This window comes from Balaenoptera ricei, chromosome 13 (genome assembly GCF_028023285.1).
Source record: "Balaenoptera ricei isolate mBalRic1 chromosome 13, mBalRic1.hap2, whole genome shotgun sequence".
Taxonomy (NCBI): Eukaryota; Metazoa; Chordata; class Mammalia; order Artiodactyla; family Balaenopteridae; genus Balaenoptera; species Balaenoptera ricei.
This window is the reverse complement of record NC_082651.1, coordinates 93,871,144-93,898,543: the sequence shown is the minus strand read 5'-3', so window position 1 is coordinate 93,898,543 and position 27,400 is coordinate 93,871,144. Positions and strand designations below refer to the sequence as shown.

The 27,400-nt window shown below is 49.8% G+C and overlaps 1 protein-coding gene across 2 annotated transcripts; it reads left to right on the top strand.

The window, feature by feature from the left end:
• The first annotated feature begins 730 nt into the window (after positions 1-730).
• TRIB2 (tribbles pseudokinase 2) lies at positions 731-26,982 on the top strand. 2 transcript variants are annotated; one of them, XM_059942191.1, is made up of 4 exons: positions 731-811; positions 1,118-2,343; positions 7,209-7,501; positions 24,552-26,982. In XM_059942191.1, the coding sequence occupies exons 2-4, from the start codon at positions 2,074-2,076 to the stop codon at positions 25,018-25,020; spliced, it is 1,032 nt and encodes a 343-aa protein (XP_059798174.1). In that variant the 5' UTR covers positions 731-811; positions 1,118-2,073; the 3' UTR covers positions 25,021-26,982. The 2 variants fall into 2 exon arrangements, with proteins under 2 accessions (XP_059798174.1, XP_059798173.1); XM_059942190.1 differs by lacking the exon at positions 731-811 and having other exon boundaries at positions 818-2,343.
• Positions 26,983-27,400: the final 418 nt, after the last annotated feature.

Here is a 27,400-nt window from a genome sequence, read left to right as displayed (position 1 = left end):
ATTAGTGATTACCTTTGGTCTGAGTTAAAAGGTGCCTTCAAGCTGGTCTTCTGCAGAAAATACTCAAAGCCTTGGTGGGGGGGGGCGGGGTTTGGAGGGTGACACCAACGAAAAGTAAGCAATCGATTTCTTTTTAAATGGGGAGAAGAGTGTTGGAAAAAGATAACGAAACTAATTTTTGAAGCTCCGTGCGGCACCACTGATGCAAGCATATTCTCCACGGAGAAAAGCTACATCTGAGCAGCGGTGTCCGGATGCTCAGAGGATGCCCCGCTTTCTGGGGAGAAGCGCCAGGAAGATGAACGGGTTAGAAAGTCCACTAGCCACTGCTGGAGCTGCTTGGGTACTTGTGACCGGGCGACTCCTGCCCAGCCGCGCGCGCAGTCAGCCTGTGGAGGCGCCGGGACCCTCCCTCCCCGGTCCGGTGCTCTACCTCCCCAGCCCCGGGCCGCGGTTGGAAAATGCACTTTGTTTACCTCGCCCGGGCCGAGTCATCCAACTGGGAGGCAAGCGCCCGCACCCGGGGCCGGGAGCTGCAATGGCAGTGGCAGCCGGCCGCGGGCGCGGGAAGCCGCCCGGGGACTGGCAGCGGCGAGGCTGATTGATGGGCCCCCGGCTCAATGAGGGCGGCCCGGGCGGGGACGGGGCGGGGCCCGCTCTGGGCTGAGCCAGTCGCCGGTGCCGCTGGGGGGGGGCGGAGGCGCCGTAGAAATGTGTCGGTGACATTGAATGGGGAGACTGAGCGCGAGCGAGGCGCGCGCGCGCACACACGCGCACACACAGCCCCGCTCGCTCCGAGATCCCCGGCCACGTAAGTAACTATTAATACCGCCTCGCCGAGAGATGCGGGCGTGCTGAGCTCGGGGATTGGCCTCGGGCACCGTCGGCCGTCCCCTTCAATTTTAAGTACACATTCCTCTTGCCTCCGGTTGGGGGAAGAACAAAATAAAAGAAGAAGAAAAGCCGTCAATTTTCTCCAAAACAAACCCCGCCAGGCAATTTGGGTTGAGGGTAGGGGGAGACGGAGTGGTTGCAAATTATTCCAAGGCGAGATCCAGTTACCGAACGAGAAAGGAACAGCGCGGGTTGACTGGGCTGGGGGTGCATCCCCTTCCAGGGCCAGGAGGACCCCCGGAAGCTCGTGCTCGGAGACCACTGATCTACCCTTGTCCCTGCCCGCACTTCTCGCTTTATTCGGAGGACGATCTGGAGCGCGAGGGAGCGGCGACAGCATGAGCCGGTGCTGACCTCCGCCCGGCGGGCCAAGCCCTGGGCTTTGCCGCGGTACCTGTGCCCGGACCACAACTCTGTGCCCAGCTTTTGCAATCTTTTGTTGGCAGCGCTGACCGCTCTAAGTTAAATGCTCCCTTGCTATTTTTTTTGTCTGTTGGTTTAAATTTTGGAGAGCTCTTGCGGTCTTGGAAAAGCCTCAGACGCCATCTACAGTTAAAACGTAGGTAACTACCCTCTCCGGCACCCCCCCTTCCACGCCCCCCACCCTTTCCACCAAAAAAGGGGGTGCAGCGCGGATTCTGTCTGCGGTGCGGCGCGAGCCGGTACCCGTGCTTATTTCCTTTTTCTTTTTGTTTGGTTTCTAACGCGCTGAGACCAAGCAGCGGCCGTGCGCTCCCCGAAGATTGCACAAACTACAGCCGGGCTCCTCCGCCCCGTCTGCGGTTCGGAAGCCTGCGTGGGGATCGCTTCGGGAGACCCGGCGCTGCAGCTCCCCACCTTAGCAATCTGGTTACTCGTCTAGATCCACGCTGGAAGAAGAGAAAGAGAGAGAGAAACTAAAAGTGCGAAGATTCTGCAAATCGCTGGCGGCTTTGGGGTAACAAAAGGACCCGAGTTGCTGCCGACCGAGGACCCCCGGGAGCCGGGCTCGGAGCAGACAAGGTGCCCGGCGGCGCCCATTTGGGGGCTTCTAACTCTTTCTCCACGTAGCCCCCTTCCCGTCCCCTCCCCTCTCGTTCCCTTTTAAAATCCGTGGCACCGAGGCGCCTGCAGACGCACTCGCCAGCGACTCGTCTCTCCAGCGGGTTTTTTTGTTTGTCGAGTGCGATCCCCACACTCATGAACATACACAGGTCTACCCCCATCACAATAGCAAGATATGGGAGATCGCGGAACAAAACCCAGGATTTCGAAGAGTTGTCGTCTATAAGGTCCGCCGAACCCAGCCAGAGTTTCAGCCCGAACCTCGGCTCCCCGAGCCCGCCTGAGACTCCGAACTTGTCGCATTGCGTTTCTTGCATCGGGAAATACTTATTGTTGGAACCTCTGGAGGGAGACCACGTTTTTCGTGCCGTGCATCTGCACAGTGGAGAGGAGCTGGTGTGCAAGGTAAAGAGCCCGGGGTTTGCTTTTGGTTTTTTTTTTTTGTCTTTTAAAAAGATCCCCCCGGCCTTTTGGAGGGGGCCGGAGGGCGCGAAAGGTTGCCGAGCCCTGCAGTCCGGGGTGGGGGGAGGGAGATTCGCGGGATAATTATCCGTGGTCTCGTTAAATGGGGTTATGTATTTATTTGTTCCTGTTCGACTAGTTGCGAAGTTTTTAGAGCGTTGCGGGCAATGCGGAGGGCTGCGGCGGGGGCGTCTTGGGGAGAGCCCGCGGCGGGGAGGGCGGCGGGACTGCGCGGGGGCCACGGCCACGCGTGCTCCCAAAGGCTCGTGGAGCTCCTCCGCGCGACGCCGGGTCCCGCTGCCTGGGGATTGCTCCCTGGGTCCAGCCCCCTCCCCTTCCAACACCGAGGAGGGAATCCCCCGCTAATTTTAAGGCGCTGATGACTTGGTTCCTTTCGCAGCCATTGTTCTCAGCAGCGTGCAGGTGTTGAACCTTTGTTCCGTAGGTGCCCCTTCAAAGAGACACACAAAGGTGTCCCCTCTGGCTGAGCCCAGGGGCCCAGCGCGGGGAAGGAGTTCACAAAGAGCTTGCTTCTGCCAGGAGCCTTGAAAGGAGGGCTGGGGGTGGAAATCAAAGCCGCCAGCGCACCCTTGGGTGCAGGAAATTGTGAATCCTTTGGGTCTTTTCCTCTTGTCTCCGTTCCTTCTCGTCTCCAGCTCTCCGAGCCGGAGCCCCCCTCGACCCCGCTACTCCACCCCCCCAGCACACACCGTTGCCTGGATGGTTGAGAGGCCAGCATTTGGAGCCTCGGGGATTCACAGTGCTAATGCAGAGATGGGCACTTTCTTTTCCTTTTCGTCTTTGACCCTGAACTGGTTGGTGTCTGTGTTGAGTGTGCCTGTGTGTCTTTGTGTGCGCCCACAGGGCTCCAGACAAGGGGACGAGCAGGAGACTAGTTGCAAACAAACAAACAAACAAAAAATGAAGATGGTAGAGCAGGCTACCCAGGAATTGGACATAGATCAAGAATTCACTGTCGCTTAATTTTAGATTTGCTCAGTTGTTTTTTGGGGGGGAGGGAGGTAAGGAGTGGGGACCCCTGATGTCTTTGAAATGGGCACTCGGCACAGCTGTGCTACAAATAATGCATCACACTTTTACCATCAACCACAGGCTTTGTGAACTTGCTTTCTTTCATAGGGGACTGGAGTATTTCATTGTGAAACATGGGTTTTGTGAAGGGTCTCCAGTCTGTTTTGCAATTGTTCAGTTCAGACCTCAGGGGAAAATCAGAGACTCTTTAAACATTGCTCTCTGCTTGTACTGAGCATTTGGTATTTTGCACCTTCTCCAAGCTATTGAGACTCAGAGCAGCTATTCCCAGTTAACCAAAATTCAGTAGGCTATTCAGAGCTGGATTGAATTCTCAGAAGACCTACAACGTTGTACAATGGGGTAGTCATCCTTTGAAATGAATGAAATCCACAGAGCTGCCACTCTTATATGAAATATGCACAATCACCCAGCAGCGAGTGTTTTCACTCCTTTTGCTAAACTTCGGTAGAGCATTTTAATATTTTTCAAAGGCTGGAGACGTGTTTAAGTCAAGGGACTCTGCCGCCAAATTCTGCAGAAGCATCTTGCCCGCTATTTCTTTGTTCAAAGGCAGAGGTGACTCTGGCCCCTGCTGTTTCTTTCTCCCTTCAGATTTTTCAAGACATATTTCACTTTGGGCTGACCTTAGAGTGTCATTCGTAGACTTGCTCTCTGGCCTGAAACTGTACTTAATCGGCTGGTTCAGTTCTTGCAAAGACTGAATCAGCCCCTCACCAATTACTGTGCGGCTGCCAGTGGATTTAAGTGGGGTATCATTGTTCTGCTTGACAGAGGTCATCCCTTTAAGACACAGCAGCTTCTGTTTGCCTGCCTTTTTACCAGAGGTGATGTGGGTGACTTCTTATGCAAGCATAGTTGTATATATCCTGGGAAGCTCCAAGTGGTTTTATAAGGCTGCTTCTATGAACTACCCTCACGTATGCGCTGTGGACTCTTGGCTTACTGCAAGGCTCAGTGAAATCTACACGCTGAATTCCAGTTCCTTTTGACATCTTAGAATATAGAGTTCGTGTCTCCCAGCTCTGTGTTGACCCAAGAAAAAAGTCTTTGCAAAAACAGATCCAATGTAAAATGGCACTTACAGAGAACACTATAGGATTCTGTAGGACGTAATTTGGGAGAGAGAGACTGGAGGGTCATTTAACCAAAATAATCATGCCTGTTTATTGTCTCCCTGTGCCTACTTTTAAGCTAGGCAGACGAAGGAAGGGGACTTTAGGGGGTTCTTAGCTTACTGTTTTCATGGACATGCTTGTAGCTACCGTGCAGATTGACATAATTACTATCTTGACAAAATGGGCACTTTTTTTTTTTTTTTGCAAAGGCTATGAATGATGGCCTAATCTCTGCCTTATCTGAACTGTCACATTATATAACTAAGGCTACAAATTAAACATTTAAAAGAAGCTGGCAGCCAGGCTTATGGTTTGATTTTGCACTTGAAGGTGATGGTTTAAATACCAATCCAAGCCCATAAATGCCTGTTATAACTACTAATAAAAGTTTGGTTCCTACCCATTTGGGAAAACATAAGTACTTGCTTTATTTTTGATACTCTGTCCACCATCTTGGAATTTAATTTAGTCTGTTCTACAAAGGGTATGGCTGCATTTTGAAGCTGCCATGAATTGTTTGATTTTTTTTTTTTTTTAATTTTAATGTCCATCCAGTTTTTCAGCAGCAGGACAGGATCATAGACTAAAGGTATTGAGCAAAAAAAAAAAAAATCACCTTTTATTTTTTAAAAATGCAGCTCGAAGCAGGAAGTATGTTATAAATAATCATAACTCCATGAGTACTGGCGACATAGCCTGGCGCTTCAGATCCCTGCATCCTCCTTATATAACGCAGTGTTTACATTAGCCACTGCAAAACCTTTATTACTCTCTGGGAAATTTTTGAGGCTTTCCTGGGTTTCTGCTGCCTGCAGTCTTGGTGTTAAAGTTGACTTAAGCATTTCAGATTCCTAATTGAACGGACCTCTGAGGTCACCGCTCGCAGGTCATCATTTGACAGTATCAGGGTGTGATTTGTGGTCTCTGGAGACACTGAAATATTCATTCTTAAATTCTAGGTTATAGTGGCAGCAGCTGTGCCACTTTCCTGAGATGCCTTATTATGGTTCATTCACAATGTTACTTTGCTTCCTCGCCGGGGTTCGCACCAGCCCTCCCGGGGTTCTTAGGAGGCCGGTTTGACTCACAGATTTTTGGGTTTTGTTTTTTGCAGCTAAGAGAGACTTAACTCATGGATTCTTAAGTAGCAGCCTGTGTCCCTGGCTGGGTTTTGGAAAGCCTGTGAATCCCCTTAAGACAAATCCAGTATTGTACATGCTTTTGAGTGGTCATTGTCAGCTAAGAGGGGACAGAGCTTTTATCAGATTCTCAGGTGGGATCTGGACCCAAAAAAGGTCAACCATGTTCTAAATCAGTGTCTTCGGTTTCTGAAGAGGAGGGAGGCCCAGCGATTCTGAGTGCATTATCCACCTCGTGCAGGTTATTGGTGGCCAAGCCAGGATTAGAGTCTCAAATTTGATGATTTCTAGGCCAGCGTTTCCCACACACACTGCAAAATGATGATCAAGGAGAGTATGTTGTAACTAATGGAAAAGAAATTTAAGAAGCTAAGTGATGGTGAACCGATAACGTTCGGTGTATTGTTAGAGCAATCCTGGCCTCCCAGGCTTCCCAGCAAGGAACCCGCGAGCCTGCCCCTCACTTCTGCCGCGCCAGATAGACTCATCGTACTTACATTCCCAGGCGGGTAGGAAAGCCACATTCCAAACCCAGAGATTTGTATCCCTGATTTAGTGGAGCTCTTGAAATGAATGAAGGCGTTTTCTTGTAACCTCAGAAAAATCTCTGTAGTGTTAATTCCTCTTAGATCTGTCTCCAAAAGGTACTGAGGATGGATTTTCTTTCTAAATAACCCCACAGTGAGGTGGCATTTCACAGGCTCATTCTGATTCATAGAAAATCATTGCATAACTGATTCATTGAGCTGGATATCTGTGGAGGGAAGAGAGAAAGGAGCGTGTCTGCTTTCTTAATAAGAAGGACTGTGTCCTTTCCTAGCTCTGCCACTGGGGGCTTGATTTGACTTGTTATCTGAGCCTCAATTTCCACATCTGTGAAATGAAGGTATTGAATTAGGTAACCTTCAGTCTACGCATTTAATCTATTAATTGCTATTATGTTGTATACTGCTATACAACCCAATTATGCAGCACAGAATATGTTGTATACCGTTGCTGTAGCTGTATAGTGTTGGTACTTTTTTTTTGAAGGTAAATAAGGTGTTATCTGTGCAGCTTGGGATGGGTCACTTTCTCTCAAATTTTGCCTTAATCTTTCTATAAACAGAGGGGATTAGGACAGAGAGAAAAAAATCATAAAACTTATTTGTGATTTGTTTTGTGTAATTGTGTATACAATTTGTGTAATACAATACACAAATTGTGATACACAATTTGTGTGTTGTATTACATCTTGCTAAGCATTCTGACCTTCGTTTTCTCATATAATCCTCCCGGACACGGTGAGTCAATCACTTGCCCTTTTGCGCATGAGGACTCGGAGGCTCAGAGAGGTCAAGCGAGTTATTCAATGCCACACAGCTGGTAGGAGGCAAGGCCAGTGCGGTCTGGGTCCAAGTTTGTCCCATGTCTATGGGAGGCATCCACATTCTGTGACTCGGTTGTACAGAATTTGGTTGTACTCTGACTCTTGGTCTTGTTGTTCATCCTGCCCTAGGTGTTTGATATCAGCTGCTACCAGGAGTCCCTGGCCCCCTGCTTTTGCCTGTCTGCCCACAGCAACATCAACCAAATCACCGAAATTATCCTGGGGGAGACGAAAGCTTATGTGTTCTTTGAGCGCAGCTATGGGGACATGCATTCCTTCGTTCGCACCTGCAAGAAGCTGAAGGAGGAGGAGGCGGCCAGGCTTTTCTACCAGATCGCCTCAGCGGTGGCCCACTGCCACGACGGGGGGCTGGTGCTGCGGGACCTCAAGCTGCGGAAGTTTATCTTTAAGGACGAAGAAAGGTGAGTCTCGTTCCTGTCCAGGCCCGTGTACTATAACAGGCTGCTCAGAGAGGTTGGAGTGGACATGGTTTTTTGCTGCCTGCCGTCCAGGTGAGGAGGAGGGAGCGTGGAAGGACAAAGGGAGGTGGATACCGCAGTGTTTGAAGTGCCCTTGGAAAGCAAATTGCCGCTCCTCTAAGAGATGTTATCAAATGCTCACAAGTGCCAGATTATTCTGTGACCCAGTAGTTATTTTTGTCTTGGTGTCTCGAACTCTGAAGGTGGCTGCCAGCCCGTGTGGCATTTTCAGTGTGAATAAGGCAAGATTTTGAAAAGCTTGCCTTCGGAAAGCTCCATGCCTGGCATCAGTTGTTTGTCATTCATGCATCACTCGTTCAATAGATATTTCCTAAGTCTGTTCCTCAGTATGAATTACAAGTCTCAGTACCGTGACTATCAAGTTGCATTAGCTAGTCAGTGACCTATAAAGGAAACGTTACAGACCCTACATACACGTATGTACTGGGTCAGATGGGAACTGGGGGCTGGGATGTCAGTTCTAACTAGGAATTGGAGAGTCAAGAAAGTTTTCATAGGAGAGGTGATTTTGGAGCCAAGACTTGAAAGATGAGTATGTTGTAGGCAATGTGGGAAGGACCAACGTGCCAGGTGAGGAACCTGCCTGTGCACATGCCTGGCAATGTGAAGGTCTCGGTTATTTTAGGAGACGACCAGACGGGATGCTAGGCATCTGGGCTTCATTCATGGTTCTTCCATTAACTCATTACATTCTGTTTAGCAGATCCCACTGGGGCCCTGCTTTCTCCTCCAGCTGACTTTGATTGTAAAAACTCTTTCAAGTTACTTTTTTTTTCTTTTTAATAATGTGCTTTTTTAGAGGAGTGGAAGCAGCTGATTTATGCCCATTGCTGACTATTCCAAGGATTGTTCCAGGGGCTCTGCATACATGATGTCATGGAATTCTCGTGATTGCCTTGGGCATCCTCAGCTCCCGTGAGCAAAGTGTTTAGTGAAGTGAAGGTTCCATTGTCACAAAGCTATTAAGGACCATCTGAATACAAGGCTAGTGCACATCATTCATTCATTCACTCAGCGAACATTTCGGAGCTACCTTTTATCTGTCTGGAACAGATTTACTATCAGACCTTTCCATCTTCCATTTAGTTGGCCATCGATACCAGTGGCCAGTGGTATATTTAGGCGATGGCTTATAGAAGTCTCATGGCATCCAAATGAGAGAGACCTCGTGGTGTGTGCTTTGGTTTTTCCATCTTCGTGGTTTGAGCTAATCGGGCAGTAAATGTCTGGGAAGCATTTGGGGATTAGCACAGGTCAAAGGGCCTGTGGTTACTTAACCCAAATGGAATAATTTCATGAACTTTTATAATCCAGCTGAGTATACAAAGTGCAGAGGGCCCCTGGATTTCCTGGACCCACAGAAGTTGATTATTGTTCCATATTTTTACCCATAAAGGAGTATCATAGGAATCCGTGGTGGCCAATATCCTGGTCTCTGACAGTGGATGGCATTTACCTTTATTAACAAACTAAAGAAGGCCGGGGGCACTACTGGAAGGTCTAGAGTGTGGGGTGATGGTTACTTTTCTTTCAGCTCAGGTGTGTCTGCCCTTGGAGCCTGGAGACCCAGGTTCTTATCCTTTTTTTGCCTTTACTCCACTCTATGACCTTATATTGGTCCCTTCCCCTTGGCCTCAAGTTCCTCATCCTTTTATTGTCCTGGCTCAGTTCTACTGGCTCTAAGGTCTTCCCGAGTTCCAACACTCAGGCATGTGCTGCTTTGAATATTCTCATATGGAAAGATAAATATACATCTGACCCAGAATACTGACAGAGAGGTATCCTCTTTGCCCTTCAGTGTTCCACCATCCTTGAAGATCTAATAACTCTAACTACAAAAATAAGAGGTAATATTTGGTGACCTCTATAAGCTCCTACCATAAGGTTATCATTTAACACACTTAATTCTCTCTGCAAATTGGAGAGGTGAGTATTAGCATGTCCATTGGGTAGATGAGGGCTCCGAAGTGTAGCATGGCGAAGTCTCAAAGTTACCAACCTGAAAGAGCAGAAATAAGGACATATTATCTCTGTTAAGTCAGCTCTCAAGAAATTCATTTGGCCGCCACCAGGAGTCAGGACAATCAATGCTGTCTCTCATGGGGATCTGCATTTTTAAACATCCATCTTTGATTCTGTCTCTTTAGAGAGGAATTTCAGGCATCAGCAAGGACATGAGGTGGGTGGCCCATCCAGGCTTAGCACAGCCGTGGTAGACACAGATTTGTGAAGTGAGTCAGAGTAGGCTGGTTGTTCCCAGGTCACAGGATATGGGAGCAAAAGGAGACGCTAGAGGTTCCACGCTTCAGCCCTTTTGTTTTGCCACCAGGAAGCAGAGCCCCAGAGGTGAGGGCGCTCACCCCAGAGCCCACAGCTGTCTGGAAGCAGATAAGGGCTGAGTCCGACCTCACGTTTGCTGGTGCAGGGATTCTCCCCCAGGCCTGCTTGTCCTTTGCGGGAAGATGTGTAAGACTGCTGATCAGTGCACTGTGGCAAAGCCAGAGTCTTTGATGTCTCAGGGGCTGGGGAAGAAATACCCACGCGTAAGACGCTTCCAACACGAGAACTGTGAGGCTCTGATGCTCGGTCTGGAGTTATGTTTGACTTATGCAGAAGAGCAGACCCTTTCTAGAAAGAACTAGAAAGAGGCATCTCATGTGAATGTGAAACCAGGACACCACTGGAGCAGGCGTGTCAAAACTCAATCCTTTTTAACTCCAAAGAGCATTTTCCTTCTGAAAAAGACAACCTAAGGGACAGGCAGGAAGCTGGTCTTCATCTGTTTCCAGCATGTCTGAGCACCTGAGCCCGAGCAGCCCAGCCTCCCGAAGGACCATTGGGGGGAAGGAGAGCTCCCCACGCCACAGGCGAGGCAACTGGGCCGCACAGGAGCTAGGTGACCTTGCTCAAGGTCTCACAGTCCGATGATGGAGCTAGCCTAGAAATCCTATCATTTCCTTCCAGAGCTCTTTTTCTACCCCGAACCATGCTGAGGTCCCAGTGAACTTGCTGTGCCGAACACGACATGTATCTCTGTCTGGGCAGCTCTGAGAAGGTTGCTGCTTTCCTTTTCGAGGACATTCTAAACGTTTTCATCAGTAGCTGATAGGACCTTTTTAATTTTCCCCCAACCATCAACTTTTTGTAAAAGATGAATAATGCTTAGTGGCCTTCGTTCATCTTGTTTGGTTTTTAACCTCTCGACTTGGGACTGTGAGATGGGTCTTGTCACTCAGCATATTCTAGTTCCCAGGGGCCACCGAGTTTCACGGTAGAGTCTCTTTGTTGGTCTGCACGGTGGCTGTGTGGCAACCTCGCCTGTATTTCCTGAGAAGAACAGGAGTCAGGGGCCCTGGGATCTCTTTGGGGCCATGCTGCTGGCAGCCTTCGCTTCTGGTCCTAATCAATAGGACCTAATCCATAGGTATTTCAATAGGACTCAAGCTTCTTCCTCTCTTGACAGCATCGAAGAGTTAGAAACAATGGGTTGAATTTGAAAGACTTTTGAAAAGTTAGACGACGGCGTCTGTGTCTGTTTTCTGATCCTTAATGCATTGGTCCTATGATGGGGGGAGCGGGGCATAGAAGAGACCTTAGGAAGCACTGCTTTATTAAGCTTCAAATCACCAGACACCTCTTTTGCACTCTATTTTTTTTTTAATTAATTAATTAATTAATTTATTTATTTTTGGCTGCGTTGGGTCTTCGTTGCTGCGTGTGGGCTTTCTCTAGTTGCGGCGAGCGGGGGCTACTCTTGGTTGCGGTGCACGGGCTTCTCATTGCGGTGGCTTCTCTTGTTGCAGAGCACAGGCTCTAGGCACACAGGCTTCAGTAGTGTGGCACGTGGGCTCAGTAGTTGTAGCTCGTGGGCTCTAGAGCTCAGGCTCAGTAGTTGTGGGGCACAGGCTTAGTTGCTCCGCGGCATGTGGGATCTTCCTGGACCAGGGCTCGAACCCATGTCCCCTGCATTGGCAGGCGGATTCTTAACCACTGCGCCACCAGGGAAGCCCATTTTTGCACTCTTTTGCATCAGTCTTCTCTCTCTCAAGGATGTGCTTCTTGTTCCTTGATGATCTTGAAAGTGATAGAAGGTGAAAGCATTACATAGTGAAATTGGCTGTGCCCCATGTGGTTCAGAAAGAGACCTGCCTCTGGGCTGACTTCTTATGCACAGATTTGCCATTCTGGACCATCTGTAAATCTTGAGTCCGTGGCCATCCATGGGAACATTCTTAATGGCACTGTCATCACCGCAAGTCCAGTTTCCCACAAGTGGCTTTGCAGACATCATCATACAAATGACACCCAATGTTCTATTAACCCTGATGCTAGGGTGCCTTCTGCCTCTGTGTTGAATCAGTAGCACCTCAGATTCTTCTGCTCCTGTTTTATTTGTTTATTTTTATTTTATTTATTCTGTTTTATTTGAGCTAGATTCAAATTCTGGCTCTACCACTTATTAGCTACCTGATTAAGTCATTTCATGCTTCTGAGCTGCACTTTCTTTCCTCAAAGCAGAAATAATAATTGCATCTCTGTAGGGTGGTTGTGAGAGTTCAATGAGATGATTCTGTGACTCACAGGGCAGGGCAGGCACTTACTAATCAACAGCTGCTCCTAGAGTCATTGATAAAATGGTACCGTTATGGGGGAGCAGTTCCCAGAGAATGGAGCACGCAGTAACCATTTCCGTGAAGATGGAGCCCTTGTGATGGAAGGGTTCAGATTGAAGCCACATCCTCCTGTTTCTTTTGTTTAATTATAATCACTGGATCCGTATTATGAGGGCGCCTGACAGGTCAGGTACAGGTGGTGTGGAACCGGACGCTCAGAAGGGCCAGAAGGTTGACGAGATGTACCGAAGGCAAGGCGGACAGAAGCACAGGCAGGGAAGGAGGGATCCTGCCCCAACAGGCCTGGACCGGCCACTGTGCTTCTGCCCCTGCGCTGCTGCCTCTCCTCCAAGCCGAGATGTTTCTGCAGGGCAGAGCCTCAGTCATTTTGTTTGTGTTTTGAGGAAGTTAAACCCCTATCCTGATTGAACTCGCCCTGGACACACCCTTTGCATCCCCAGTTCCTGTCGTAAAATCCGAGATGGTCTGTGTGAGTAGGAGGGGCCCTCTGTTGGTTGGGGCCCTGAACCTGAGAAAGAGCTGTGCTCAGATTCCCAGAGGGTGTGCCTGGGTCCTCCAGCCCCTCTCGCCCTGCTCCGGGATTAGATGGGGTCTGCTCGGTCAGCCTGCTCCTTGAGGCCCCATGGTTCAATCCCGGCCTCTAAGGGACAAGGCCAGTTATGCCTGTGCAAAGTGAGTTGCTGTCTGGATTCCAATCTCTCCTCTTGCACTTATTCATAACCTTAACTTTGACAAGTTACTTAACCTCTTCTGCCCCGTTGCCTCATCATAACGAGAGGACTTTGCTCCTGAAATTACGTGAATTAACGGCAGCGAACCTCATGCTTGGCCATAAGCACGAGATCCCGCTGCGGTCCTTAGCCTCTTCTGCACTTGGTGTCTGGCCCTCTGGGTGACACGGGGCCAGACTGCTGACTCAAGACATAAAGAGCCCTTTAAGCTGGTGCCTCCTGGGGCTGCAGCGGGGCCACCTGAAGAAAGTGGCAGGGGCAGGGATTGTGCCTACAGCAATCCCCGTTTGCCAGCTGGATTTCTCCTCCCCCTTGCCACCCCTCACCCCAGCTCCCTGCCCCCAGCCACAGTTCAGTGTTGACGTTTCTTTGCCCAGAAATACCCCATGTGAAGGAGAAGACGGCTTCTGTACATGTTTCTTCTTTGGTTTGAAGATCGTTATCTCTTGACGTCACGGGTCTCGTTTCCTCTGCTTTGTGGAAGCCGATCAGTGCCTGCTTCTGCCAGAGGGGACTCTTTGTAGGAACCCAGCAGCCTGGGGTTTTCGGTAGAACAAAAGCCTTCTCTGCCCAGGCACCAGAGGACCTGCACCTCCCTGTGGGGTGAAGGCCTCTTCCCTCCCACACCAACCGAGGTCAGTGCTCTCTTTCCCAGGTGTTAGTATCTATATTAGTCCTCCCTTTAGACCTTTCAGGTTTTTCTCACCTCTCTTGGGGCTCAGTATCTAACAAAGTACAGAGGGCAGGCATTGGAGCCCTGGAGACCAGACTCTGCTTTCTTTCATTAATAGTGATTTATGTTAAGTTGTAGGCTCACTGGATTTTAGGGAAACACCTTGCCTTTTTGCTTTGAAGGAGACAGAGCTCCTGGAATTCTCTTCTTCATGTTGACCACTTTGATGTGCATCAGGCCCATCCTTAGGGACAGCTCCTCTCCCCAGATCCTTTTTCTCAGGATGCGTCAGTGACACCCTCCGGTAGCGCCCACACCTACCTGTGTCATAGCGTGTCTCCCGCTCTGTTGTTATTGTCTGTGTGCATCTCCAGACTGTCCTCGTCTCCTGCCGGCCTGGGAGCTCCTTGGGGTCAGAGACTGTCTCGTGCGCACTGTTCCGGAACATGGTGGGCACTGAATGAATGAAAATGCCTTTTACTGAGTAGGAGCCGCTCAGATGGGATTCTAATGACAGAGTGAGAGGGGCAGGGAATGTATTGATCTAATGGTCATGTCGGTCATTGCCCAGATGGGAGCCCAGAATGACTAAAACTTAGGAATCTCCCACGTAGACACCTTTTTTCAAGAAAACTATTTACAGAGTTCCACATCAAGTAACAAATCATTCCCATTTTGATTTAATGATTTATGCAAAAGTGACATTTATCTAAGATACCATTATCCATGTCTGTGGTGGGTGTCATTTTATTTATGAAGGGCTTCAGGTCACAATTAGAGGGGAGGGCTTCCTCAAGGTTCTGTGCTTAGAAATAGACTAAATAGTAGGAAATCCCAGCACGATTTCTGGCTGGGCTCTTTACTACTGGGGCTTAATAAATTAGCTCATGGGCTTGACTGGGACCCCTCAGGCAAATGCAGCAGAGGGCACAGCGGTGAGATTTTTGATTCCTCCACTTGACCGTTTGACCTTGGCCTGCCTTCTCTGACATGGGTTGGAGATAATAAATTTAGAGTATCCAGCACAGAGCCTGGTACACTGCAGGGACTTAAAAAGATACCTGTCGTGACTGCTGTCCGTCATCCTCTATGGCTGTGACCCTCATACCCCAGCAACCTAGAGATTCATTTATCTGTTCAACAGATATTTATGGAGCACGTGGTATGTGCCTGGCACTATTCTAGGTGCTGGAGATACTGCAATGCCGAATGAGACAGAAGCCCCGCTCTCACGGGACTTACATTTTAGTGAAATAATATCTAGGGTCCATCATGTACCAGGCCCTGTTCTAACTACAACACTTAAATGAATTTCATCTGAATTAATTACTATATTTAAGTCAAGCCATTTAAACCCAATAAGTGAGTTCCTGCTATGGTTATCACCATTTTACAGATGAGGAAATTGAGGCTCAGGGTCGTACAGCCAGTCAGCACAGACCTGGGGGTTGTACCCAGGAGACCTGGCTCCCAAGGTTAGGTCCTCAAATGCCACGTTAGCTGCAGAAATAAATGCCACATAAAATACTACCCTTGCGCTCAACTCGTAGAAGGAATTTTCGTGTGCAATTAGGCAACAAGTGAACACCACGAGGACCTGGCCGGCTGGTGTCTAAGTGAAGCTCAGGACTCGGTTTTCTCTGAGCAGTCTTCAGACATAGACTTGGCCACCAGTTAACTAACCCCACGGGCAGTCCTAATATGTCCTGTTGTTCCACTTTACGGAGTGGGTTTGGTTTCCTCTGCAGAACTGTAAGCTGGGGTCCATTTATCATTTGGACCCTCATGCCTAGCACAGGACTTAGCATTACAAGTGCTGAGTGAATGTACGACATTTGACTCAATGGGGGTATGAATAGCCCCATATACCCTGGAGGCATAAATATGATAAGAAAAATCCCCTAAATATACTGATGGAAGAAGACAGTGGATGGAAATAAATTTTAAACGTCCTTTATCCAGCCCTCTTGGGAATTTCTCTAAACCATGGACAGAATCCAGTCTATTTGAAATTTCTTTGGATTCTAGACATTGCAGTTCTTAAGCAGTCACGCCAAGATGCCCTGAGCTCTAGACAGCAGGTGAGAGCTGGGGGCATCTCACAGACATGAGAATCACACTGTCTTGCAAACGTTTATTAAGCACCTGTTATGCACTACTTGCCGTGCTAGGTATTGGGGATACAAGACTCAATACCAGAATCCTCACCTAATGGAAGACACAGTGCAATGGTTATTTTTAACACCATGTTAGAGAGGAAGGGTGTGCTTTAGAGAGCTATCTGGGAGCAGGAAGAGGATATTCCAACAATGGAGTGGGGTGTAGAGAAGGATTACGTCAGGGAGGAGATGGGCTCCTTCACAGGGTTGTTCGGAGTGATGTAGGAGGGAAGGGGAGGGGTCCCCAAAGTGCCAGCAGTAGGCGGGGAGGGACTGCTGGGGAAGGGTACTCTGGGGCGGGGTGGGGGCAGAGATGAGGCTGAAGAGGTCTAGGGCCTTGGCTTCATGCCTGGGACCTTGAACTTGATCTGAAATTCAGGAGGAGCCATTGAAGTTGTTTTCTAGACAGGGCTGGGACGGGGTCACGTTGTGATTCCAGAAGTGTGTGTGAAGGATGGGCTGTGGATGGACATCCACTTCAGGATGCTGAGGCTGAACCAGGACTCAGGCAGTGGGATGGGGGGGGGGGGATTTAAATCCAACCCTTTTATCTTTGCAGATAAAGAAATCAGGAAGGCAAGGTCCTTCCCCAAAGTCCTATCACGCGTTAGTGACACGACCAAGAGCAGAACCCGGTTTTCTGACTCCCTGAACTTGTTCCGTCTCTGCTCAGGCCACCTGGGGAAGCCCCAGTTTAGGACGCTGCCAAGGGAAGCGTCCCCGTCCGGCCCAGTGTGTGGACCAGCTGCTGACAGCGCCGCTGGGGGTGGCGGGCTTGGAGGGACTGGCCTGAGCCCTGCCCTCACCCCACCAGTGGGGCATGGATAGGAATGTTCTGGGTCCCACATCAAGCGAAACAGCACCTCAGGATGTGCCTGCCTCTTCCTGGAAGAATCTGGGCTGGTGGCCCCTTGGGGCCGCGCTGTCCAGCATGGAGCAGGGATGATTGCCTGGGAAGCTTTCCTGAGAGGCTGAATCGACTGATCTGGGGCCGGGGGACCCTCGGGGACCCAGGTCTCAATGCAGGGGAGTGAGAGGTGGATGGAGTATCGATGAGTTCGAGCTGCGTCGCCTCCCTTGGATTTCCTGTCTGTTCCTATGACGACGGCAGGCAGGCTGCATGGGGAGGGGGGGCGGGGTATGGCTTCCCCAATCCCACCACGGCCCTCATGAGTTAGACACGAACGTACGTCTGCACGCCAGCTACACAGGCTTTTACATCCTGGCTGGGCGGCCGGTGCCGTGGAAACACCTGGGTGCTTGAGTCCGCTTGGGTTTCTCCTCCCAACTGTGCTGTTTCCCAGCAACTGACTTCATCTTTCCAAGCTGCAGATTTCTCTGAATCAAAGCGGTGCAGGAACCACCACGTCCCAGATTGTGGGGTGGTGTTGTAGGGAAGTCAGAGGATATACTGCCTTCTAGAACTTACCAGCCCTCCCTAGGTCCCCTTCCCCTTAGACTTCTCCCCCCGCCCCACCCCCGAGTGGTTCCCTTACTGGCTTACCTGCTGCTCTCCTGCTAATTTGTGAGCAGCTTGATCTAAGTGCTAGGCCTGTTCACTGAATCTACGGGAGCTGGCGCATCGGTGGCTCTCAGAGGTGACTGCTGGAAAAATCTATACACACAAGGCACAGAGGCTCAAAGGAGTAATGATTTATTGGGCAGTCTAGCGACCTGGGGAGTCCCAGTGATGGCTGCCAGGCTAGCATAATGCAGCCCATGGTGCTCAGAGGCCTTCCTTGAGCCCCCCAGCAGTAGCCCCAGCTGGGACCCTTGCTTGACAACTGGACCGGCAGCCAAGGGTGGCTTTGCAGTCGCGGCTGTGGCTGACTGCGGCTGACCTTTCTCCCTCGACCCTTTGCCTGCTTGGACCCACCCCACGCAACGGCCTTCAGTGACTTCCGGACTTCCTGCCCAGGCCAAGCCCACTTGGTCTGGCTGAACTCCCAGCCTGGCCCCGCCCTGGCCCACCCCGTCCTGATCTCTTCCTGCTGAGAGCCCTGGGTGGGGTTTGAGGTTTAAAAGCAAAGGATGATTTGCTTGTGTATACCTTTTTTCTCTTTTGGATGGAGCATTGAACATGGAAATCCAGGCTCTGTCACTCACTTCCCAGGTGGCCTTGGACAAGTCACATCTGCTTTGTGTACCTCAGTTTCTACATCTAGTAAACGGGCAGGTCCAGCTACCACCATCCACCTCATAAACTATAGCACTTAGATCATGTATGTGATGGTTTTGTAGGTGCTCTGGTGCTGAATAAACCTGGAGCCATATTTGTCTCCATAAACCCAGGGTCTCCCTTGAGAAGTTTCTCTGTCTTGGACACCAAGTAAATCTGTGATGTTGGTGCCAGCATGTCTTTTGGAGAGGACACTGGCATTAGAATCCTCCTGACGTGGATTAGAGCTCAGTTTTTTCAGTTACTCTATGTATGACCTAAAACATTTCATTCTCTGTGCCTCAGTTTCCTTATTTTTTAGGAAGTGGCACATATATTTGCCTTTCAGTTTTGTTATGAGAAATAAGATATGTAGACTGAAAAAAACCCCAGCATTTTATAGATGTTTAATTCGCGGTTTCCTGTTGTTGTTACTACAATTATTATATCAACATCAGGATGTTATATAGGAAGGGTTGCAGTTCCTATAGCTTAAGAGTTAAAGGAAAGGTAAAATCGGGAAATCTGAAGCTAGAAGAGCTCTTTTCAGGCCATGTACCATTGGTTCTCATTTTACAGAAGGGAAACTGAGGCTGAGGTCGATTTCATGACCCACAGGGAGCCACTCAAGCCTCTGCTTAGAGTGGGTAGGACATCAGGCCGGGGCTTTCAAGGCGGGTGCGGATGCTCTGTGTGGGTGGGGAGTGGACCTGCATCCTGCTGGTTCTGGCTTCCTCACCTGGCTCAGGATCCGAGGACAGGAGGCCTGGCACCGGGCTGGGCCTGCACCTGGGACACAGGCTGCCCCCGTGTAAGCCTTGTTCATTCAGAGGTTGAAAGCAAAGCAGGCTGTTCCCCGCCTGTGCCAGGGACAGGTTGTGGAATGCACACAGGGATGCAGCTTGCAGGCCAAATCAGCACTGCCTGGGGCTCAGGGCTCAGGGCTCTCTCCTCCAAGAAGCGGCAGGAGATAACCACTGTCATTTACAGCTCTTTGGCCACACAAATCTCCACCATCCTCCCTTGTCACTTTCAGGAGTCTCTATTCTTCATGTACTGTCTCTGGTCTCACCACCTCCATGAAGCCCATCCTGATTACCTTAGTACTGAATAATGTGAGCAGGAGTGAGCTGGGCACATATTTGGGGGAAGAACATTCTAGGCAAGGGGAAGAAAAAAAAAAAATGAGCGCAAAGGGCCCAGGAAGGTACCGGGGCACAGAATTCACATCCATTTCAATCTGCCTGAGGCTTGTTCATCTGTCTTCCCCTGTAGGCTTTGGGGCTGAAGGTGGGTTCCTTATCGTAATAAGAAGGTTAGTTAGAGTTTCCACCTCTTTTTGCCGATTTACTATGCTACGCTCCTTGATAGATGCTGTACTTGCATTGTTTCATTTAATCTTCACGAAAACCGAGGCGATGGGTGTGACTTGTCCTGTCTGTGCCTCCCGTGAGTAGTTTATTTGAATGACTAGGGCCATCCGATGCTCCCGTTGATTTTTATGAAAATCGATTTCTCTGCCTGGAAATTCCTAATCCCCAGACTCATCAGGAGCCCTCAGAAGCTGGAAGGCTGCATTCATTTCCTCCCACTCTGGCGGGTGCAGGCGCTCCGCGGGGCACTGCCTGCAACACTCCTGAGAGGAGAGGGCGAGGCCCCCCCATCCCCGGGGGTAAGCTGAGCCCCAGAGACCTTCTGAAGGGCCCTGCAGTTGTGTGGCACGTCCGTGGGGACCGGAGCTGGAACTCCAGCCCGGCTCGGGCCCGCGACCTATGGGCACCCCGGAAGGTCCTTGTTTAAAGACGCAATCCAGACTCCTTGCCTCGACCCTTGCCTGGGAGTGATGTAAACAAGTTCAGGATGTTCCCAGAGAGGCAAGGTCAGAAGAATGCCTGGAGCGCCGCATTTCCTCCCCGTCCTCTTCTAGGCTTCTCTCAGCCCACCCCCGGGGGATGCCTGCACGCCTGCGCAGAAGAAGCCGGCTCCCCCGACCCTGGGGCGCATGCGTGCTGCGCCTCGTGATGGGGCGGCTTCGCAGCCCGGCCAGCCCGGGTTGCGTTCCTCCGCCAGGAGCTGCGGTGGCGCGGGTCTGGCCTCCGCTCCCCGCCCGGAGAAAGGCGAGCGCTCAGCCGCTAACTAGTCTTCCCCACAAATGAGCTGACCTATCCTCTCTGAGTATTAGACTCGGTGCCCCCGTAAAGGAATAATAATTCTTGCCTTGGAAGTTGATTTTATACATCTTAAAAAGAAAATATATGTAGATACCTACTCATGCTTAAATGCAGAGACGGTGTTTGATATTTGGCACTTACTAATTGTCAGAGGCAGAATTTGAACCCGGGCCTCTGACCTCAAGACTTGGAACTGGCCTGGCTTCTGTGTGGCGGTGTCGCTACCGGCCGCACCGAACGCCGTGTGACCACAGATCCGGATGCTCCCGCCGGAGGCTCGGCCTCTGTAGGGAGGAGGAGGCAGTGGCCGCCGGATCAGCTTAGGGGCAGCGGAAGTCAGCGGCGCATGGAGTGCTTTTTGATTAATTTATTTGTTTACCGCCCTCAGATTCCTTAGGTATTTGCATAGCTCCTGAGTCCTCGTGTTGAGTCGGGGGAGGAGAGAGGTGAACTCGGGCAGGGGGTTAATTGACAAGAGGGAGACCTTAACCGCTTTCGAATGCCCTTGTCCATGATCTGGAGGAGGGTTCCGGAAGAGCGGTGAGGATGAAAGTGGGGTCCCTGCTGCCCACGGGAGGGAGGGGGCGGGGTTAACGGGGTGAAGGAGAAAGTCGGAATCTAGGGGTGTGACCCAGAAGGAGATAAGAATGAAAAAAGGGCTTCGGAATCGGCTTAGCACGAAGAGCTTGAGGTGGGGAAGCCCATCCCCCGAAAGGTCCTGGACGCCACACGTCCCTCCTGCCCTCACCCTGACAAGCACCTCAGGCGCTGTAATTTACAAAGCCCGCCCCTAGAGCCTTCACCTGGCCTCCGCTTAGTCCTGGGAAGGTGCAACTCCTTTACCCAGAGCAGGGGCCGTTGTTCCTTTCAAGGTGGGCTCCCGGACGCTCCCGGGGGTCAGCAGCGTGACCGTCCCTTTTACTCTTGGATCGAGGGATTGAGTGTCCACTGTGTGCCGGCCACTAGTCTAGGGGCTGGAGATACCGTAGGGAACACAGGTGGTTTTCTCCACGTTCAAAGTGACCTTAGCCACCTGCCCAGGAGCCCCTGGAGGTGGGGAATGAGGTGATGACCCTGAAGCGACCACTGGCGTCGTAATACAGAGTATCAGTGCAGAACCGTGGACGTGTAAATGCATAGTATTCCCGGCGGTGATGAGGCGGATGCGGGATTCTGGGATGGGGCGCTACTTTGCATAGAAGGGTCAGGCAAGGTCTCTTTAATCAAGTGCATTTATTTGACCAGAGACCTGAAAACGCTGAGCGGTGCATGTATCTGGAAGAAGAACATTCCGGGCAGGGGCCTGGGTGGGGTGGGGAGGGGAGCACCGTGTGCAGAGGCCCCAGGAAGGACTGGGCTTGGTCGGCGTACGTGAGGACCGGTGCAGCGTCTGCAAGGGAGGGGGCCGTGTGGGTGAAGATGGTCGCCGCCGCTTGGACGAGCTGAGACAGCGGCGGAGGGTTTCGGCAGAGACACCCGGCTCCAAACCGAATCCCCTGGTCCCAAGTCTCATTCCACCGGGCGATAGCCCCTCGTCACACAGATGCGAGGGCTTATTATTGTTATTTGCACTGCAGTAATTCTTCCCATAGCTGCTCTGCTGCCAACACGGTGAACCTGGAGGTGAGGAGCCTGGCCGGTCCCGAAGCTGGGCAGGAGCTGCTGCTGGTGAGGGGGGGCGGGGGAAGCTGTAGAGAGAACCCACTGGGGCCTGTGGTTTGCGGCCCTTCCCCTCTGCCCCGTGGGTTTCACCGACTCACCTCCAATTTCTGAACATCTGGTGAGGCTGGTGTGAGTCAGCCCCACCTGCCACCTTAGATTAGAAAAAGGAAAAGGAAGAAGAGATTTGTTTTTAATCCGCTCAATTCCAGATTAGCACATCTAGGCCCTTCCTATTTTTACAGATCATTACTAAAGGGGGAGGAGAAGAGCATGTGCACTACAGATTATAATAGAATATGGGTGAGCATATAAAGAAGATGTGTTGCTATATATGACAGAAGCCCAGAATGTTAAAACTGGCAGAGACTTTAAGACTGTCTTGTCCAGATGGATGCACAACTGTGTGCATGTACTTAATGCTACTGAACTGTACACTTAAAAATGGTTAAAATGGTAAATTGTATCTTATGTATATTGTACCACAATAAAAAAAAATTAAAAAAATAAAACTGCCTTGTTCAGTACTCTGCTTTAAGGCTGAGAACAGAGAGGTTTAGTGACTCACCCACAGCCACACAGCAGATGAGAGATGTGGTCTGGCCTGGAATCTGCTCTCCTACCTCCTAGCCCAGCACCTTTTCCAGTGGCCACAACTATTTCTTGCTCATTGATGGAAATTAGGACGAGGAAGTAGTCACCCTTTGGTCTTGGAAACTCTTGTAATCCAAATATAGGATCTTAGAATCAGCCCAGGGTTTCATCAGACCTTTTGCTCTAGAGAGCGCCCAGCAGTTCTCCTTGGAATAACTTGAGCCTCGCCTCCCTTCAGTGGCTCTTAGGGGAGCAGTGGTGACTGCCTGGAAAGGCTAAGACCTGCAGTTGGAGAAAGAAAGAGAAGTAGCCGTGGATGGACCTGAGTCGCGGGCTCTGATTTAGGAATAAAGCCTTATTGTGGTTTCTCCGAGCAGTTTCCTATTCTCTGCTCATTTGAGCCTCCTGACTCCTCAGGGCAGCAGGGTAGATGCTTTTTTTTTTTTTTTTTTTAATTTAATTTAATTTTATTTATTTATGTCTGTGTTGGGTCTTCGTTTCTGCGCGAGGGCTTTCTCTAGTTGCGGCAAGCGGGGGCCACTCTTCATCGCGGTGCGCGGGCCTCTCACCACCGCGGCCTCTCTTGTTGCGGAGCACAGGCTCCAGACGCGCAGGCTCAGTAGTTGTGGCTCACGGGCCTAGCCGCTCCGCGGCATGTGGGATCCTCCCGGACCGGGGCTCGAACCCGTGTGCCCTGCATTGGCAGGCGGATTCCCAACCGCTGCGCCACCAGGGAAGCCCAGGGTAGATGCTTTGATGGGCCCTTTTGAGATGAAGGAACCAACTGATAGGAATGATACTGACCTTGTAGGACCTCGTTGGCACTATCCATGTGGTCCCAACCCCTAACTCTAGCCCCTCTTCCCCGTCCCATGTCCCCTTCGTGGCAGGCCATCATCAGTGTGATGGAATGGGATTAACTGAGTTTACAGGGCCTGAGAACTATGGGGACTTGGCAGTGGAGGTGTTCTGGCCAGGAGAGTAAGAGGAGGGTGTCAGTTTTAAGCCCTGAAAGGTTAATAATGCCTAACTTTCCACTCAGAGAACAGCAGGGCTGGGACACAGGAATTCTTGGGAGGCCCCTGGGCTAAGGAAGGGATGCGAGGCTAGGAGCTTGGGGGCACTGAACACATACTTATTTTGTACTTGGTGATGATATCAAGCCCTTCTGCATAAAGGTGAGTGGTAGGTTCCAGGGACTCAGAGTTTAATGCAGGATTTCTCCACCTCTGTTCTTCCCCATCGTACCCAGGAGAGTCCTGCATCCATCAGCGAGCTCAGTGGTCCTTAACTGGTGGGGGAAAGATTCACACACACACCCACGTACCCATGTGAGACAGAATCACATATGTGCTGGCGCAAGTGGACTGTCTAGGTAACCTGAGTCACATATGTACCAGGACAAGGACCAGACCCTTGGAGTGTGATGGGCAGGATAGGAGGCAACTTCAACAGGAAATCTTGGAAACAAGATGAGGATGTTGGCTTTGGAAGGACTAGGTAATGGGATGCACTCGTGATTGAATGTTCCCTGGCTCTGCCTGTGTCCTAAGAGAGGCAGCTTGGTATAGTGCAAGGAGCATCAAGGTTGACTTAGGAATATGTGAGGTCAAGTTTTCTCTATTTCCCAACTAGAAGGCTCTGGGCAAGTTACTCACACTCTCTGAGCTTCCATGTTCTTTTCTGTAAAATGGGGTAATAAAATCCTTTACGTCTAAGTAAAGGGCTGTTGCGAAGCCAAAATGCCGTTGAGTGACAAGTCCTGCTCCTGTGTTGTATCGTGTTCGCCACAAGTTTGCCAGAAGTTGTGGACAGAGCTTCTGTGAGCTTCCCAGCTGGCTGGATCTGAGTTCAAATCTGGTGTCTCCCCATCAGGACCCAGGTGTGACTTTGAGAGGATGACTTAATCTTTTGCTTCCTCGTCACTGAGATGGGGTGATAATAGTGCTGTTTGTGGCTTGCTTACTTGCTGAAGGTTACACTCCCCCAGTAGATCATAAGTTTCATGCAAAGTCTTTGCCTCCTGGGTCCCCAGCCCCGGAATAGGGTCTGGCACCTAGAAGGTGCTCAGTAGGTAATGTTTGGCCGGGCCAATGAATGAATGAAGAGTCATGGGAAACATTAGATGTAATGATGGGATCCGTGGGTCTCAGAGCACCCTTACGAGCTCATGTTTTCCTTCCTTTCTTGCAGGACTCGGGTCAAGCTGGAAAGCCTGGAAGATGCCTACATTCTGCGGGGAGATGACGACTCCCTCTCCGACAAGCACGGCTGCCCGGCTTACGTCAGCCCGGAGATCTTGAACACCAGTGGCAGCTACTCGGGCAAAGCAGCTGATGTGTGGAGCCTGGGAGTGATGCTGTACACCATGTTGGTCGGGCGGTACCCTTTCCATGACATTGAGCCCAGTTCCCTCTTCAGCAAGATCCGGCGTGGCCAGTTCAACATTCCAGAGACTCTGTCGCCCAAGGCCAAGTGCCTCATCCGAAGCATCCTGCGGCGGGAGCCCTCAGAGCGGCTGACCTCGCAGGAAATTCTGGACCATCCTTGGTTTTCTACAGATTTTAGCGTCTCGAATTCAGGATATGGTGCTAAGGAAGTGTCTGATCAGCTGGTGCCGGATGTCAACATGGAAGAGAACTTGGACCCTTTCTTTAACTGAGCTCACGCCCCACAGTGACTTAGCAGGTACCAGGAGCAAGAGAGGGCAGTGGAGAGGACTTCTTCCAGGGAACACGTATCGCCTGGTTTGGTAGCAAGAAAGACACTGACACTCACAGGCTTCTTGGTTCAAAGAAGGAAAACCGTCAAGGAGCTGACTGAACATGTAGCATGGGGACCAGAGATGCGGGATGGGGGCGGGCTCCGGGGCCCTGTCGGATGGGCGGGAGCCCCCTGGAGCTTCTCTTGCCTAACGGAGCCCCCCGGAGACTACCCCTGTCAGTTAGGCTGCTTCCGCCTACCCCACTTTCCATTTTGTTCCAAAATAGTTGCAGATCCTGATAGAATCAAAACTCTCTGCCTCAAACATACATCTTGGCATCGCACTGTTAGCATTTAACTTCTTGTCATGATTCAGGGAAGGTACCATTGGCCAAGGGTTGTTTTTTGTTTTTTCTTTTCCTTTTTAAACAAGCCAACCACCTATCTGATAATTCACGGGGTTCATTTAAAAAAAATTCGGTGCACACAGACTGACATGAAACCTGGGTGCTAAAACTAAAAGAAAATAAAAATCCATTTTGTGTCTCTTAATTGCGTTCTTCAACTCATTTCTTCTAAATAAACTATTGAACATCCTGATCAGGAAATGACATGTTAATACTTTGCTCCCTGAAGGGGGAAAAAAAAAAATCTCTCCTTTAACCCACTATTCTGTTTCGTGTCAATTGGTTTATGGCAGGAAGCTATTAGAAGTCAAACTTCCAGATGCCTTACGGCTATCATAGTTTAAAAGAAAGGAAGACGAAAGGAAAAGAGAAATTCAACTCCTTTTTTTTTTTTTTTTTTTTTGGTGAATGACGAGGGCTGCGTTACAGGCATGCCTCTTTGCTGAGATGATTGATAGTGTTAGTGTGACATCCTGGATGCTCTCGGAGTCTGAAGCTTTTGTAACACTCTGATCTCAACTCAACATTTTGTCTTTGTTTTATCGGCAACTAGTGAAATGAAGCAGGTTGTCCCACACGTATAAAATACAGGGCAGCTATTGAGTTTTCTTTACGGAGTATGATCTTTTTTGGCTTGGAAGGCCCTCTGGTTAGGACAAAAAACCTCAGTCGAGACAAGCGGGAAGGAAAATAAGCTGAAAGCTAGGATGATATAAATAAAACAAGCTCTCTATCCCCATACGCACCTTTGTATTTTCAAGAACTCTTCTATTTATTAAGGAAAATGTCACATTGTGATGTATTAAGCCAGTACTTCAATTACGGGTTAACTTGGGTAACATGTTACATGCTGTAGTTAACATTTATATATATTTTTTTCTCTGAGTATTTCTGTCCCTGAAATAACCTTTTATTTGGCTTTTCTAGATAGCTTTATTTGATTTTGAGTGGCAAAAAAAATTTTTTTTTTATGGCTTTTCTATTGCTGTATGATACAGAACTCTTTTGGCATCAATATTTGTGTTTCCAGTACCTCAGTTGTTTGGATTTTACTGCCTGTATACGTTTTGTGAAATGGTCATGTTTTTGGGTAGGTGACACGTGGACTCTAGTATGTAAATGTTACTTGAATCTGTGCTTCATTATAGTATGTGGCATGTATGTTCAGACCTTGGATGCTTTATTCCTACTTAGCAGGGTCCCAGCCTCACGTTCCCAGGAGGGCGGCTTATCCGTTCATTGTTGGGAGACAAGGAGGCCATGGATTTGCTCTTGATTCTATTTTGGTAATGGAAGATAAAAAGGAGAGAGGGTTTTTTACATTCTGAAGATGGGGCTGAGTCAAGAAGGACCTATTTTTCTTCCCTCTCCCTTATTTTTTAAGTCCCCTGTAGGAGGAAAGATTGGTGACATGCATGGTGGGAATCTATGGCCTCTGGTGCTTTGTCCTGTATTTGGTTTCATGTTTTTGTCCTAATCTCTTCAATCAATAAAATTGTGCGTATTTAACTAAACTCCTGGGGTCTGGCAAATGATGATTTTCTGCTACTTGGGGTCTGAGGCCACCTCACACCAGCCAGGAACTCATCCGTTCTCTTAGGTCGCCACTTTTTTACGAGGGAACCACTATTATTATTTATACAAAGCAAAACTACCTTCTGTCATGTTTGGGCATATGCTGGCCGAATTAGATGTAATATCTCACTGAATTCACACTTTCAGAGGTGTGAATTATGTTCCTAGTACAGATTAGGAAATCAGCCCAGAAAGTTGTATAACTTGCCGGATGTGAAACCACCTTTAGGTGAGTGAAGAATGAACCCCAGGTCCACTGAATCCCAAGCCGGTTACTCTTTCTAAGATTTTAAAGCCCAGAGTTTCTCAGGGCGAGTGTAATAATAGCTCTGGAGTAGCAAGGCTTACCTGGGACTC